The following is a 16952-nucleotide window of genomic DNA, read 5'->3' on the forward strand; positions in this document are numbered from 1 at the left end:
CTTTTGGATTCGTGGTTGTCCCTAAAAAAAACCTTCTGTGTTGTTGCCATTTCACATGGTTTTAGGAATGGAACTGGGGCTCCTATTCCTGACCCTGAGTTATTGACAATGGTAATGTTTCCCACTATGGTGGGTGGGATGGGTGTATTAACCAAACTGATCTCAAGATCCGATCTTGAGAGAGATACCACATGTATAGTGAGGATAGACAGTTCGTTTTCTGGAGCACTTTCTTTTTTTGTAGATGGTGAAAGTTGTAGGGCTGTGGCATCTGTACATTCACTTGGACAGCTCCGTCCAAATTCTTCTTGCAATCGGTCAATATTGCTTCTGATTTCCAGGATCTGAACCTTTTTCTGGATAGGAGTTGCTGGAAGCCCATCCTCAGGGAGGAATTGGTCAGGCGCTGTGATGTGTTCAGTGGTCAATGTATCTGATTTTCACTGTCACATTCTTTCCCTTTGGGAGTCATATTTCGGTCCTTATCTTGGATGATGTTAGTAATATTCTTATTTTTGTCGGTTTCATTTGTGACCTTATTTTCTTCACAGATGGTGGACTTCTGGCTTTTTGGTTTATTTGTATTGCCAATATTGTCCGTATTGCCTCTGTTGTCCATGCTACCTCTATTCGTATTGATGTAGGTCCTTGTGCTGTGGGTCTTCTTATTGCAGTTTTCGGTCCTATCCTCCGTGGGTTGTAATGTCCTGGATTTTATGTGAGGGGGTACCCGTGGAGTGTATCCAGGTTTCTTCCTCCATTTATGTAGAACTGGAGTGGCTGTTAGGTTTGTATTTTTATTATTTTTGTTTTTATGGAGATCTTCCGAGGATTCTGCACTGGGTTTTCTATTCCAGGTTCTGTAGATCCCTTCTTTTTTGTCATCCTGATCACGTTTTAGTTTCTCTGCTTTTTTTGTAATAAGATCCTTTTGCAACCTACTAATCCTGTTGGACACATCTAGTCTACAGAATTCTTTGTGATTTGTGAAATCCTGTAGCTGTAAAATGGTGTGTTCAAGGTCATTTGTTATTTTGGTGCGGAGTGTCATGTGTTTATTACATATATGTTGCAGCATAATATGTGAACATTCAGTTAAAACATCTTCCCATTCTGAAACATATTCAATGTCATTTTTGAAAGTGGGATCAATGGTAAGCCTGAGGCCCCACAGGGCTAGTCTTTCATGCATATATATGTTCAGGAAATCAATATCTGTGCTGTGTCTTAATTCATCCTGTAGCAGATCTTCTAATTTATGGAACAAGATCGACATTGTTTGAAGATTGGTGTCAGAATTACTTTCACCATTACTAATGTCATGGTGTTGCTGACCTGTGAGTTCCAAAATAAGTCTCTCACGGTTTTCCAGGTGTGAGCTAAAATAGTCCATATTTGCTTGATAGTTAAGTAGAAAGAAGAACTTTTTGGGGGGTCAGCTCGGGATTGCAGCCGTTTGTTCCTGGACCCCAAGGAGATGGGGGGCCTTCCGGGGCACTCACAGAGTCCCATGGTATGGATGCAGTAAAAAGAAAAAAAAGGAACAAAGGGGGCGCTATCTCAGTGCCCTAATTATGATAATATTAAGAGATATGCTTAAAAGAGTGAAAAAGGGGTTCATGAATTATGCATTGCACATGAGTAAGTTTTTTGCACTCACCTTGTCTTGTTGCGCTCTCTCAGGCACAACACTTGTGTCCGCTTTGTGAGTGCATTTACTCTTTGGGTTCCTCTGGGCTGCCAAGCATCTAGCCCGATATCCTGTGGTATCAGTCTGGTAAGGAGTAGTATTGGTGCTGGAGGATTTCCGCAAGGTGCTTTTCCAGCCCGGGTGTCTAAGATGATGTTGCTTCTCTGGGGCGCCTCAAAGGTGCCGGTGCTCGAACCTCCGACCCAAGGCTGGGTTGTGGAAGGATGAGGCAAAGGTTGGTGGTACTTTTAACCCCTTAAGGACAATGGATGTACTCCTACGCCCCCGTTTCCGAGTCCTTAAGGACCGAGGACATATGAGTGCGTCCTGTCCATTCCCGGCCCCCCGCCGCTAGCCAGAGGTGAGCCGGTGCCCAATACCTGCTGATATCGATCAGCAGGCATCGCGGCATATCGCCCAGGGGGGTCAATTCAGCCCAGCGATCTGCGGCGTATTCCGGGTCAATCGGGTCTCCAGTGACCCGGTGACCCGGAATTACTGGCTGATTGGGGCTGTCTCTGAAGGGGAGCAGGGGTGAGGTGGCACTGGTGCCATCTCACGATCGCCCTGATTCGTCGGCCGGTTTACCGGCCGACCAATCAGGGCACCTGCTGCGGGTGTCACTCCCGCAACCCGCTCCTTCCGCAGGATGTGAGCGGGTGCGGGAAGAAGACCACGGGAGCTGGGGACCCCGATCCCAGGCATGCCTGTTGGGATCGGGGCCCCAAGAGGGGCGGCTACGACGAGGGACTGACCTGTGTGCGTGAGCAGCAATTGGTGGTGAGTGACAGCCTCCTGCTGTTGCTTAGCAACAGCTCCCAGCATGCAAAAAGGGCATGCTGGGAGCTGTAGTTATGCAACAGCAGGAGGCAGACCACCATAACTCCCAGCATTCCCTTATGGGCATGTTGGGACTTATAGTTTTGCAACAGCTGGAGGCACATTTTTTGTATGGAAAAGTGTACCTTCAGCTGTTGCATAACTACAACTCCCAGCTTGCACAATCAGCTAAAGTGCATGCTGGGAGTTGTAGTGGTGCATCTGCTGGTTGCATAACTACAACTCCTAGCATGCCCGTTGGCTGTCGGTGACTGCTGAGAGTTGTAGTTTTGCAACAGCTGAAGGCCCACTGGTTGTGAAACACTGAGTTAAGTAGCAAACCAGTGTGTCTCCAACTGTTGCATAACTACAATCCCCAGCCAAAGTAGTATGCCTCCAGCTGTTGCATAACTACAAGACCCAGCATGCCCTTCCGCTGTCTGTACAAACTGGGGGTTGTAGCTTTTGCAACAGCTGAAGGCACACTGGTTGCAAAACACTGAGTTTGTTACCAAACTCGGTGTTTCACAACCAGTGTGCCTCCAGCTGTTGCAAAACTACAACTCCCAGCATGCACTGATAGGCCGTACATGCTGGGAGTTGTAGTTTTGCAACAGCTGGATGTTTCTCTCCCCCCCCCCCCCCCCAATGTGAATGTACAGGGTACACTCACATGGGCGGAGGTTTACAGTAAGTATCCGGCTGCAAGTTTGAGCTGCGGCAAATTTTCTGCCGAAGCTCAAACTGCCAGCGAGAAACTACTGTGAACCCCCGCCCGTGCGAAAAAACACTACATATACACATACCCCTCCACAGCCCCCCTCCCCTCCCCAATAAAAACTAAAAACGTCTGGTACGCCACTGTTTCCAAAACGGAGCCTCCAGCTGTTGCAAAACAACTACTCCCAGTATTGCCAGATAGCCACTGACTGTCTAGGCATGCTGGGAGTTTTACAACAGCTGGAGGCACCCTGTTTGGGAATCACTGGCGTAGAATACCCCTATGTCCACCCCTATGCAAATCCCTAATTTAGGCCTCAAATGCGCATGGCGCTCTTTCGCTTTGGAGCCCTGTCGTATTTCAACAGTTTAGGGTCACATATGGGGTATCGCCGTACTCGGGAGAAATTCTGTTACAAATTTTGGGGGATATTTTCTGCTATTACCCTTTTTAAAAATGTAAATTTTTTGGGAAACCAAGCATTTTAGGTAAAAAAAAAAAATTTTTTGTTACATATGCAAAAGTCGTGAAACACTTGTGGGGTATAAAGGTTCACATTACCCCTTGTTACGTTCCCCCAGGGGTCTAGTTTCCAAAATGGTATGCCATGTGTTTTTTTTTTTGTTTTTTTTTTGCTGTTCTGGCACCATAGGGGCTTCCTAAATGCGGCATGCCCCCAGAGCAAAATTTTCTTTCAAAAAGCCAAATGTGACTCCTTCTCTTCTGAGACCTGTAGTGCACCAGCAGAGCACTTTTCACTCCCATATGGGGTATTTTCTGAATCGGGAGAAATTGGGCTTCAAATTTGGGGGTACCGTATATACTCGAGTATAAGCCGTGTTTTTCAGCACGATTTTTTGTGCTGAAAACACCCCCCTCGGCTTATACTCGAGTGAACTCTCCACCCGCAGTGGTCTTCAACCTGCGGACCTCCAGAGGTTTCAAAACTACAACTCCCTGGGAGTTGCTGGGAGTTGTAGTTTTGAAACCTCCGGAGGTCCGCAGGTTGAAGACCACTGCGGCCTTCGACATCATCCAGCCCCCTCTCACCCCCCTTTAGTTCTGTACAGTACTCACCTCCGCTCGGCGCTGGTCCGGTGCTGCAGGACTGTCCGGAGAGGAGGTGGTCCGGTGGGATAGTGGTTCCGGGCTGCTATCTTCACCGGGGAGGCCGATGGCTGCCCGGGCTTGCTGGGAGTTGTAGTTTTGAAACCTCTGGAGGTCCGCAGGTTGAAGACCACTGAGGGAGGATGATGAAGGGGGGTGTGGGATGATGACAAGAGGATGATGAAGGGGGGGGGGATGATGACAAGGGGATGATGAAGGGGGGGGTGGGATGATTACAAGGGGATGATGAAAGGGGGTGGGGATGATGACAAGGGGATGATGAAGGGGGTGGGGATGATGACAAGGGGATGATGAAGGGGGGTGGGGATGATGACAAGGGGATGATGAAGGGGGGATGTGTGGGATGATGACAAGGGGATGATGACAGGTGATGATGATGAGGGTCTGGATGATGACAGGCGGTGATGATGATGAGGATGTTACTGACGGGTCTGGATGATGACAGGGGGGATGATGTATTTCCCACCCTAGGCTTATACCCGAGTCAATAACTTTTCCTGGGATTTTGGGTTGAAATTAGGGGTCTCGGCTTATACTCGGGTCGGCTTATACTCGAGTATATACAGTATTTTCTGCTATTACCCTTTTTAAAAATGTTTAGGTAAAAAATTTTTTTTTTTTTTTACATATGCGAAAGTCGTAAATCACCTGTGGGGTATTAAGGCTCACTTTACTCCTTGTTACGTTCCCCGAGGGGTCTAGTTTCCAAAATGGTATGCCATGTGTTTTTTTTTTTTTTTTGCTGTCCTGGCACCATAGGGGTTTCCTAAAGGTGACATGCCCCCCAAAAACCATTTGTCGCTCCTTCCCTTCTGAGCCCTCTACTGCGCCCGCCGAACACTTTACATAGACATATGAGATATGTCCTTACTCGAGAGAAATTGGGTTTCAAATACAAGTAAAAATGTTCTCCTTTTTACCCCTTGCAAGTGCAAGTGTAAAAAATGAAGATTTTGAATTTTCTCCTTCACTTTGCTGCTATTCCTGTGAAACACCTAAAGGGTTAAAACACTTAGTGAATGTCATTTTGAATACTTTGGGGGTGCAGTTTTTATAATGGGGTCATTTGTGGGGTATTTCTAAGATGAAGACCCTTCAAATCCACTTCAAAATTGACCTTGTCACTGAAAAATAGTGAGTTTGAAAATTTTGTGAAAAATGTCCACTTTGAAGCCCTCTGGTGTCTTCCAAAAGTAAAAACTCATAAATTTTATGATGCAAACATAAAGTAGACATATTGTATATGTGAACCAAAAAAATTTATTTTGAATATCCATTTTCCTTACAAGCAGAGTGCTTCAAAGTTAGAAAAATTCAAAATTTTCATTTTTTTCATCAAATTTGGGGATTTTTCACCAAGAAAGGATGCAAGTTACCATAAAAATTTACCACTATGTTAAAGTAGAATATGTCACAAAAAAACGATCTCGGAATTCGAATGATAAGTAAAAACATTCCAGAGTTATTAATGTTTAAAGTGACAGTGGTCAGATGTGAAAAAAACGTTCTGGTCCTTAAGGTGTAAAATAAAGGTTAAAAAGCTTCAGTTTTATGAATGATGTCATCTTCACAAGAAAACTGTCAATACAGTACAGTATAATGCCATTCAAACAACGGTCTAACTCTGTGTAAAGTAACACTTACAAGTATAACAGACAGTTACACTGTGATCAATTGAAGTCCAATAGTGTAACAACTTCATTCACTCATTCTCCGCAACAAAAATGCAGGATTTAAACACAGCCGAACAAAAGGGCTCAGCAGTTAAACTAAGGGCTCCATCACACATGGGCCCTACCATTGAATGTCATTCACTGTGCATTTAAACTGGCACCGAACAAATGATATCCACTACACTAGCAATCGGTATTTCCATATGTATACACAAAATGCTCAACCAAACCCGTACAGCATTTCTGACTTCCTAATCCCATTCAAATAATACCTTAGGTTTACAAAACATACGAACCTACTGATACACCGGCAGAGTCACGTACATAAACAATATAGTATCAGTTTTATGAATGAACACCCTCGCTCCCAGCCGACACGTCACATCCGGCACTCAGGTGACATGTGCACATGTCACAAACTCCCGCACTTTTTAAAATATTTTAGTGTATATAAAGAATGTCTGTATTTCATTTCACTATGACCTGATGAAGCAAGGGACCCCTTGCGAAACGCTTCGTCTCATTAAAGTTTTTTAAAAGTACCACCAACCTTTGCCTCATCCTTCCACAACCCAGCCTTGGGTCGAAGGTTCGAGCACCAGCACCTTTGAGGCGCCCCAGAGAAGCAGCATTATCTTACACACCTGGGCTGGAAAAGCACCTTGCGGAAATCCTCCAGCACCAATACTACTCCTTACCAGACCGATACCACAGGATATCGGGCTAGATGCTTGGCAGCCCAGAGGAACCCAAAGAGTAAATGCACTCACAAAGCGGACACCAGTGTTGTGCCTGAGAGAGCGCAACACGACAAGGTGAGTGCAAAAAACTTACTCATGTGCAATGCATAATTCATGAACCCCTTTTTCACTCGTTTAAGCATATCTCTTAATATTATCATAATTACGGCACTGAGATAGCGCCCCCTTTGTTCCTTTTTTTCTTTTTACTGCATTAAAGTGAAAGTGGTCAGATGTTCAAAAAATGGCCGGGTTCTACAGTGAAAATTGACTGGGTCCTTAACCCTTTAAGGACGCAGTCCATTTTCAGCTCTAGGACGCAGCCCTTTTTTGCACATCTGACCACTGTCACTTTAAACATTAATAACTCTGGAATGCTTTTACTTATCAATCTGATTCCGAGATTGTTTTTTCGTGACATATTCTAATTTAACATAGTGGTAAATTTTTGTGGTAACTTGCATCCTTTCTTGGTGAAAAATCCCTAAATTGGATGAAAAATTTGAAAATTTAGCATTTTTCTAACTTTGAAGCTCTCTGCTTGTAAGGAAAATGGATATTCCCAAAAATATTTTTTTTTGGATTCACATAAACAATATGTCTACTTTATGATTGCATCATAAAATTGATGTGTTTTTACTTTTGGAAGACACCAGAGGGCTTCAAAGTTCAGCAGCAATTTTACAAAATTTTCAAACTCGCTATTTTTCATGGACCAGTTCAGGTTTGAAGTGGATTTGAAGGATCTTCATATTAGAAATACCACATAAATGACCCCATTATAAAAACTGCACCCCCAAAGTATTCAAAATGACATTCAATAAGTGTTTTAACCCTTTAGGTGTTTCACAGGAAAAGCAGCAAAGTGAAGGAGAAAATTCACAATCTTCATTTTTTACACTTGCATGTTCTTGTAGACCCAATTTTTGGATTTTTACAAGGGGTAAAAGGATAAAATGTATACTTTATTTTGTAGCCCAATTTCTCTCGAGTAAGCACATACCTCATATGTCTATGTAAATTCTTCGGCGGGCGCGGTAGAGGGCTCAGAAGCGAAGGAGCGACAAGGGGATTTTGGAGAGTACGTTTTTCTGAAATGGTTTTTGGGGGGCATGTTGCATTTAGGAAGCCCCTATGGTGCCAAAACAGCAAAAAAAAAAAAAACAAACACATGGCATACCATTTTGGAAACTAGTACCCACGAGAAACGTAACAAGGAATTAAGTGAGCCTTAATACCCCACAGGTGTTTCACGACTTTTGCATATGTAAAAAAAAATTATTATTTTTTTTCACTAAAATGTGTGTTTCCCCCCAAATTTCACATTTTTGCAAGGGTTGATAGCAGAAAATCGCCCCAAAAATGTGTAACCCCATCTCTTCTGAGTATGGAGATACCCCATAAGTTGACCTGAAGTGCACTACGGGCAAACTACAATGCTCAGAAGAAAAGGAGTCATATTTGGCTTTTTGAGAGCAAATTTTGCTCGGGGACCATGTCGCATTTAGGAAGCCCCTATGGTGCCAGGACAGCAAAAAAAAAAAAAAAAACACATGGCATACCATTTTGGAAACTAGACCCCTTGAGGAACGTAACAAGGGATAAAGTGAACCTTAATACCCCACAGGTGTTTCACGACTTTTGCATATGTAAAAAAAACAAACAAAATTTTTACACTAAAATGCTTGTTTTCCCTCAAATTTTACATTTTTACAAGGGATAATAGCAGAAAATACCCCCCAAAATTTGTAACCCCATCTCTTCTGAGTATGGAAATGCCCCATAAGTGGACATGAAGTGCACTTGGGGCGAACTACAATGCTCAGAAGAGAAGGAGCATCATTGAGCTTTTGGAGAGAGAATTTGGCCATGTGTATTTACAAAGACCCCGTGGTGCCAGAACAGTGGACCCCCCACATGTGACCCCATTTTTAAAACTACACCCCTCACGTAATGTAATAAGGGGTGCAGTGAGAATTTACACCCCACTGGCAATTTGGAACAGTGGGCTTTGCAAATAAAAAATTGTATTTTTCATTTTCACAGACCCCTGTTTCAAAGATCTGTCAGACACCTGTGGGGTGTAAATGCTCACTGTACCCCTTGTTACATTCCGTGAGGGGTGTAGTTTCCAAAATGGGGTCACATGTGGGTATTTATTGTTTTGCGCTTATGTCAGAACCGCTGTAAAATCAGCCACCCCTGTGCAAATCACCAATTTAGACCTCAAATGTACATGGTGCACTCTCCCTTCTGAGCCTTGTTGTGCGCCTGCAGAGCACTTTTTGCCCACATATGGGGTATCTCCGTACTCAGGAGAAATTGCGTTACAAATTTTGGGGGCTTTTTTTCTTTTACCGCTTGTGAAATTTTAAAGTATGGGGCAACACCAGTATGTTAGTGTACAAAAATGTTTTTTTTTTACACTAACATGCTGGTGTAGACCCCAACTTTACCTTTTCATAAGGGGTAAAAGGAGAAAAAGCCCCCCAAAATTTGTTAGGTAATTTCTCCCGAGTACGGCGATACCCCATATGTGGCCCTAAACTGTTGCCTTGAAATACGACAGGGCTCCAAAGTGAGAGCGCCATGCGCATTTGAGGCCTAAATTAGGGATTTGCATAGGGGTGGACATAGGGGTATTCTAAGCCAGTGATTCCCAAACAGGGTGCCTCTTTATTTTGTGGTAGTGTAGTGTAGCGTTTTTAGGCTACATTCACACTGACAGCGGATTACACTGAGTCTCCCGCTAGGAGTTTGAGCTGCTGTACATTCACATGGGGGGGGGCAAAACTACAACTCCCAGCATGCACTGACAGAGCGTGCATGCTGGGAGTTGTAGTTTTGCAACAGCTGGAGGCACACTGGTTGGAAAATACTGAGTTAGGTAATAGAACCTATTACCTAACTCGGTATTTCCCAACCAGTGTGCCTCCAGCTGTTGTAGAACTACAACTCTCAGCATGTACTGATAGCCAAAGGGAATGCTGGGAGATGTAGTTATGCAACAGCTGGAGACACGCAAGTACAACTCCCAGCATGCCTAGACAGCCTTTTGCTGTTCCTGAATGCTGGGAGTTGTAGTTTTGTAAGATTTAGAGGGGTTCAGGCTGGAGATCACTGACAGTGGTCCCTAAACTGTAGCCCTCCAGATGTTGCAAAACTACAAATCTCAGCATGCTAAGACAGCAAACTGCTGTCTGGGCATGCTGGGAGTTGTAGTTTTGTAACATCTGGAGGGCTACAGTTTAGAGACCACTGTCAGTGATCTCTAGCCTGAACCCCATCTTGCAAAACTACAAATCCCAGCATGCCAACATAGCAAACAGCTGTCAAGGTATGGTGGGAGTTGTAGTTTTGCAAACTGTCGCCCTGCAGATGTTGCTAGGCAACAGACTCCCGGACACGCCGCCGCCATACTCACCTCCATCGCCGCCATGATCACAGCCGCCGCCATCATCTGGAGCTCCACCGCCGGGTAAGTGACCGCCGCCGCCGCTACTACTACATGGTTCCCCCCGCTGTGCACGGAAACCGATGGGTGGGCATAGCAGGGGGAACAGAACTTTAACCCCCCCGCCCCCAGTCTGCTATTGGTCGGTCGCTCCGCCAATCAATAGCAGGGATAGGAGGGGGTGGCACCCCTGCCACCTCACTCCTATCTCTTCACGGGGATCGAGGGTGTCTTGGACACCCCCGATCCCCCTTATTTTATCGTGGCGCCGCCGTTAGTGGGCAGGGGGAGAGCGCGGCATCTATGGGGTTAATGCTGCCGGGACCGGCTCGATCGCTGCCCCGGCAGCTGCGGTGGGACTCCGGCTGTGATTGACAGCTGAATCCCGCCGGCGATATCCTGTGCTGCCCGCGGCTGAGCAGGAGATCGCTTGGACATATGCATACGTCCATTTGCGCGAAAGTGTAGTTCGCCTGGACGTATGCATATGTCCAATAGCGGGAAGGGGTTAAGGGGTTAAACATATTAAACATAGTGATTCATTTTTGGGGCATCTAATTAGCATGACACATGGTGGTCACTCAAGGTCTGTTACAGCTCCTCTGGCTCTCTCAAACTCAGCAGGGAACAAATGACAGCACTTCACTTTAGTGTTCTGTCCTCTCCATCTCCCCTTACACAGGACCTGTACTAACAGAAGAGAGAGGGAAAGGGAGGGGCTGTCAGCAGTTGGACCAGTAAGGAGGAGGCAGTGTGCATGCAGGGTCCGGATTTGCTAAACTGTAAGTTCGCCATTGCTTAACATTATATATTTTACTGCATAATTTTTGTCTCTTTGTCCTTGTGTTTTTTAGGAAGCAGGGCATTATAAAGCAGACACATGCAGATTTGATTGTGGGATGTGATGGCGCCTTCTCATCTGTAAGAAAGCAGTTTATGAATAAGAAACGTTTCAATTACAGCCATGTGTATATTCCTCATGGATACAAGGAATTGACAATTCCTCCTAAAAATGGAGAGGTACGTTTTTAAATAGTAAGAGGTTATAAATTAATTTTAAATTATGCTTAACCATTTAAGAACCAAGCCCTTTTTGGCCTGAAGGACGAGGCCAATTTTCGTTGTCGCACTTTTCTTTTTTCCTCCTCCTCCTCCTCCTCTAAGAATCATAATGCTTAAAATGTTGCACCTACAAACTCATATAAGGGCTTGTTTTTTGCGTAAGTTGTACTTTGTAATGACATTAATAATTTTAGAACAAAATCTTTGACAAAACCGCAAAAATTTTTTGGGGGTTACACTGAAAAAAAAACCCCGCCATTTTGTAAATTTTGGGGGCTTTCGTTTCTACACAGTGCACTTTTCTGTAAAAATGACACCTTATCTTTATTCTGTAGGTCCATACGGTTACAAGGATACCCAATTTGTGTAGGTTTTATTTTACTACTTTAACCTCTTAAAGGGGTACTCCGCCCCTAGACATCTTATCCCCTATCCAAAGGATAGGGGATAAGATGTCAGATCGCGGGGGTCCCGCCGCTGGGGACCCCCGGGATCTACCATGCAGCACCCACCTTTAACGGCTTCCGGAACCGCTGGAGGTCCTCAGGCTAAGTCCATGCCTCCTCCCATAGGCTTGCATTGAGGGGGCGGAGCATGACATCACACCGGGGGGGAACCGTGACGTCACCATGATCCGTCCCCGGGATCGACAGTAATCAGACCAGGAGCAAACACGCTTCGGGGACTGATTCTAACTGGGGGCGGCGTGGAAGATCACGGGGGTCCCCAGGGGATAAGATGTCTAAGCGCCGGAGTACCCTTTTAAGGACGCAGGACATACCTGTATGCCCTGCGCCCGCTCCAGTTCTATAACGTGGGGTCATGCCATCATAGCGGGTCGGTCCCGGTGGTTAATGAAAGCTGGAACCCATCGCTTATACTGGACATCACCGATCGCAGGAATGTCCAGTATTAACCCTTTAGACGCGGTGATCAAAGTTGATTGCCGCGTCTGAAATGTTGAAAACCTCTTCTCGGCAGCTCAGTCGGACTGATCGGGACCACCACGGTGAAACCGCAGTGTCCCGATCAGCTGTACGGACACGAGGAGGGTCCCTACCTGCTTCCTCGCTGTCCAATCTCCAAATGACTGCTCCGTGCCTGAGATCCAGGCAGGAGCAGTCGAGCGGCGATAATACTGATCAATGCTATGCTATGGCATAGCATTGATCAGTGTAAGAGGTATTGCATGTTGTAGTCCCCTTTGGGGGCTACAACATTGAAAAAAAAAAAAGTGAAAATAAAGTGTTAATAAATGTGATTTAACCCCTTACCTAATAAAAGTTTTAATCACCCCACTTTTCCCATAAAAAAAAAAATCTATATATATATAAAACTCAACGTGTGAATGTATGTATGTGTGTATGTTCCAGCATCACGTCCAAACGGCTGAAGATATTAACATGAAACTTGGCACACATGTTACTTATATGTCAACAACAAACATAGGATATGTGATTTAACCCTTACTCACCCCCATTTGCCAGGGGCGGGGTTTATGTTTAAAGTCCCATACAAGTCAATGGGAAATATGTTACTGCATAACCTCCAAACGGCTTGAGATATTTCGATAATACTTGGTCACATGTTACTTATATATCCACTTAAAATATAGGATAGTTAATTTAACCCTTAACTATCAAATGGGGGATTTGTGAGGGTCAGGGTTTTTGTTTAAAGTCCCATGGGAAATGTATGTTCCCACATAACTTCTGTACGGCTGGAGATATTTCAATAACTGGTACACATATTACGGACCAGTATAGGAGGACGCGATAGGAGGACGGGATAGGAGGACGGGATAGGAGGACGGGATAGGAGGTCGGGATAGGAGGTCGGGATAGGAGGTCGGGATAGGAGGTCGGGATAGGAGGTCGGGATAGGAGGTCGGGATAGGAGGACGGGATAGGAGGTCGGGATAGGAGGTCGGAATAGGAGGACTGGATAGGAGGTTGAGATATGAGGACGGGATAGAAGGACGGGATAGGAGGACGGGATAGGCGGACGGGATAGGAGGACCGGGATAGGAGGACCGGGATAGGAGGACCGGGATAGGAGGACCGGGATAGGAGGTCGGGGTAGGAGGTTGGGAAAGGAGGTCGATATAGGAGGTTGGGATAGGAGGACGGGATACGAGGTAGGATACGGGGTCGGGTATAAGGGGTCGGGATAGGAGGTCGGGATAGGAGGACGGGATAGGAGGTTGAGATATGAGGATGGGATAGGCGGACGGGATAGGAGGTCGGGATAGGAGGTCGGGATAGGAGGACGGGATAGGAAGTCGATATAGGAGGACGGGATAGGAGGTCGAGATATGAGGACGGGAAAGGAGGACGGGATAGAAGGATGTGATAGGCGGACGGGATAGGAGGTCGGGATAGGAGGTTGGGATATGACAACAATATATGAGGACGGGATATGAAGTCAAAAGCTTCCTCCTTTGTTTATTTTCCTCCACAACAAGGATTAGGAAGGAAAAACCGGGTATTAAATATAAAATTAAAATAAATATAAACATATGTTGTATCGCCACGTGCGTAAATGTCCGAACTATTAAAAAAAAATTGTTAATTAAACCGCATGGTCAATGGCGTGCCTGTAAAAAAATTCCAAAGTCCAAAATAGCGTATTTGTGATCAAAAAGTCCGATCAAAACAAAAATGGTACCGATAAAAACTTCAGATCACAGCGCAAAAAATTAGCCCTCCTACCACCCTGTATGCGGAAATATAAAAAAATTATAGGGGTCACATTTGTAAACGTATTCATTTTTGTGCATGCAGTTATGATTTAAAATCAAACCTATATAAGTAGGGGATCATTTTAATCTTATGGACCTACAAAATTAAGATAAGGTGTCATTTTTCCGAAAAATGCACTGCGTAAAAACTGAAGCCCCCAAAAATTACAAAATGGAATTTTTTCAATTTTGTCACACAATGATTTTTTTTTTTTTGTTTCGCCGTCGATTTTTGGGTAAAATGACTGATGTCATTACAAAGTAGAATTGGTGGTGCAAAAAAATAAAAGCCATCCTATGGATCTGTAGGTGCAAAATTAAAAGGCTTATGATTAGAGATGAGCAAACTTACAGTAAATTCGATTCGTCACAAACTTATCGGCTCGCTGACTTTTCCTGCATAAATTAGTTCAGCTTTCAGGTGCTCCGGTGGGCTGGAAAAGGTGGATACAGTCCTAGGAAAGACTCTCCTAGGACTGTATCCACCTTTTCCAGCCCACCGGAGAACCTGAAAGCTGAACTAATTTATGCAGGAAAAGTCAGCGACCGCCCAGCCGAGAAGTTCGTGACGAATCGAATTTACTGTAAGTTCGCTCATCTCTAGGGGGTTAAAAAAAATTGTATGCACCAAAATAAGTATGCTTAAAATTGTCCTCTTCTGATCCCTATAACTTTTTTATTTAAAATTTTTATTAGGGAGGAGTTAATTTACTTTTATTAGAGAGGCACTGTCATTTATTAACAACTTTTTATTTTTTTGAGAAATACTCATTAGATTACTTTTTTAAATATACATTTATTAAAATAAAAGTAAATTTTACTAAAAATAAAAGATAAAAAAAAAAATCTATCTTTATGCAGACAGACGACCAGTATGGGAGATAGCTGCTGCACTGGGTGCTGTGTAGGGGTGTGCACGCACTGCCTGTGTTCGAGCACAAGAAGCCTGCTCACAAACTGTCAGTGGGGCTATGATCTGCATCAAAGAGCTTGCCGGTGTAATTAATTTTTCTGTTCCCTAAATTTTTCTGTTCCCTGAATTTTTCGGTTTCCTGAACAGCTGATGAACCCTGAACAGCTGATAAAAATGCTGAATCACCGTGCTCTCTCTGAGTGTAATCTGACACCTCTGCAGCCTCCTAGCTGCCAGAAGAGACACAGCTAAGTAACAGATCTCCTCAGCCCGTCTGTGCACACACACACACACACACACACATATATATATATATATATATATATATATATATATATATATAGGGAACAGATATTTTCAGCCTGTCTGTGCACATATATATATATATATATATATATATATATATATTTATAAGATTACACTCAGAGAGAGCACAGTGCTTGAGGTGACTCAGCATTTTCATCAGCTGTTCAGGATTCATCAGCTGTTCAGGGAACCGAAAAATTCAGGGAACAGAAAAATTCATTACATTCAGAAAAATTCATTACATTCAGTCTCCGGCAATGTGAAGCCTGTTATTTTAGGATCAAAGAAAGCCAGAGAAAAAATAGTGTTTGCACCATCTTTTTAGCCGGCTTTTCTCTCCAAAAGTAATGGCACCCGACGGATCCCATTGACTATAATGGGGTCCATCGGGATCCGTTATTGTCTGTTATGACCCGTCAAAATTACGTCTGTCAAACTGCAAAAAATAAAAAGGGAGTTTTCCATCCGTATTTGATGGCTCATACCAGCAGTGTGAAAGGGGCCTTACATAGTTTGGGTGGGGGGGCACATTGACATGTAGGGAGTAAGTGAAGTTAGGAGATTCATGCATAATACATGGATCTGCATGGGTAAGGGGAAGGGGGGTGAGAGGGGAAACCAGCCGTTATCCTGGACCTAAATGTCCTGCTCCTGTTTAGGGAGAATTATGGGGGGGAATGTTCAACCTCAGTGACAGGGGAAAGATGTTGAGAAAGGAAAATAAAATCATAATCTGGAATATAGGAGGGGTTAAGGAGAAAAGTAACAAAGGGTAGCAATGTTCGACAGGATTAGGAAGTATCTTCCCGCATTAGTGTGTATTGTCAACACACACCTTACAAAAGAAACGGAAAATCTTCTTACACGCAGCTGGGCAAAAGAGATATAACACTCCACCTACTCAAATTAATCCTCAGGGGTTACGGTATTAATACATAGGGGGATGGATATACAAGTCACAAGGTCTGTAAAAGATGGAAGAGGTAGATATATATTCTTACAAGCTACTTGGGAGGAGTGGAAGGTGGTCCTCGCATTCATGTATGTACCCCCACCCTTTACAGCGGAGGTCTTTGGGAAGCTAATAGAATTTGTTGGGGATATGGAGAACTACTGTCTGTATGTGTTGGGGGATATAAACGGAGAGATGAATAAACAATTACACTGGCAAGGTAGGGAACTACCAGAAATAGAAACACAACAAAAAAAATGGTGTAATGAGATGAAGTGGTTAGATGCTTGGCGGGAACTGCACCCAGTGGAAAAAGTATATTCATGCTTTAATAATACTCATAAGACAGCCTCGAGAATAGACTATGTATTGGTCAACAGTGAAGCGATGGGGGAAATTAGTGAGGTAGTATACGAACCTAAAAGTCTTTCAGACCACACAATGGTAGTTTGTTTTATTAAAAAAAGGGTGAAAGATGTAGGGTTGGCAAGAAGTATGTACATTAACCCCCACTGGTTAACAATAGATGAGGTGGTGGGAGGAGGGAAAGAGGAAATAATTTTCTTCTGGGAAACTAATAAGGGGTCGGCGGACCTGCTCGTTGTTTGGGACACTCTAAAATGCTTCCTCAGAGGAATACTCTGTAGAAATATTGCAAGGTTCAAGAAGAAATGTAAACAGAACAAAATAGAATTAAAGAGAAAAATTAAACAAGCAGAACAAGAATTCACTAACTCCCCCTTCAGAGAGAATT

General features: G+C 44.1%; 1 protein-coding gene across 9 annotated transcripts in view; it reads left to right on the forward strand.

Annotated features, from left to right (window-relative positions):
* KMO (kynurenine 3-monooxygenase) overlaps positions 1 to 16952 on the forward strand; it is a 622272-nt gene that overhangs the window by 279511 nt on the left and 325809 nt on the right. For all 9 annotated transcript variants that reach the window (XM_056566897.1, XM_056566902.1, XM_056566899.1 and 6 more), the window contains one exon: positions 11080 to 11245. In XM_056566897.1, coding sequence (XP_056422872.1) covers positions 11080 to 11245 — 166 coding nt within the window. The remainder of the gene's footprint in view (positions 1 to 11079; positions 11246 to 16952) is intronic.

This window comes from Hyla sarda, chromosome 3 (assembly GCF_029499605.1).
Source record: "Hyla sarda isolate aHylSar1 chromosome 3, aHylSar1.hap1, whole genome shotgun sequence".
In the NCBI taxonomy this organism is placed as follows: Eukaryota; Metazoa; Chordata; class Amphibia; order Anura; family Hylidae; genus Hyla; species Hyla sarda.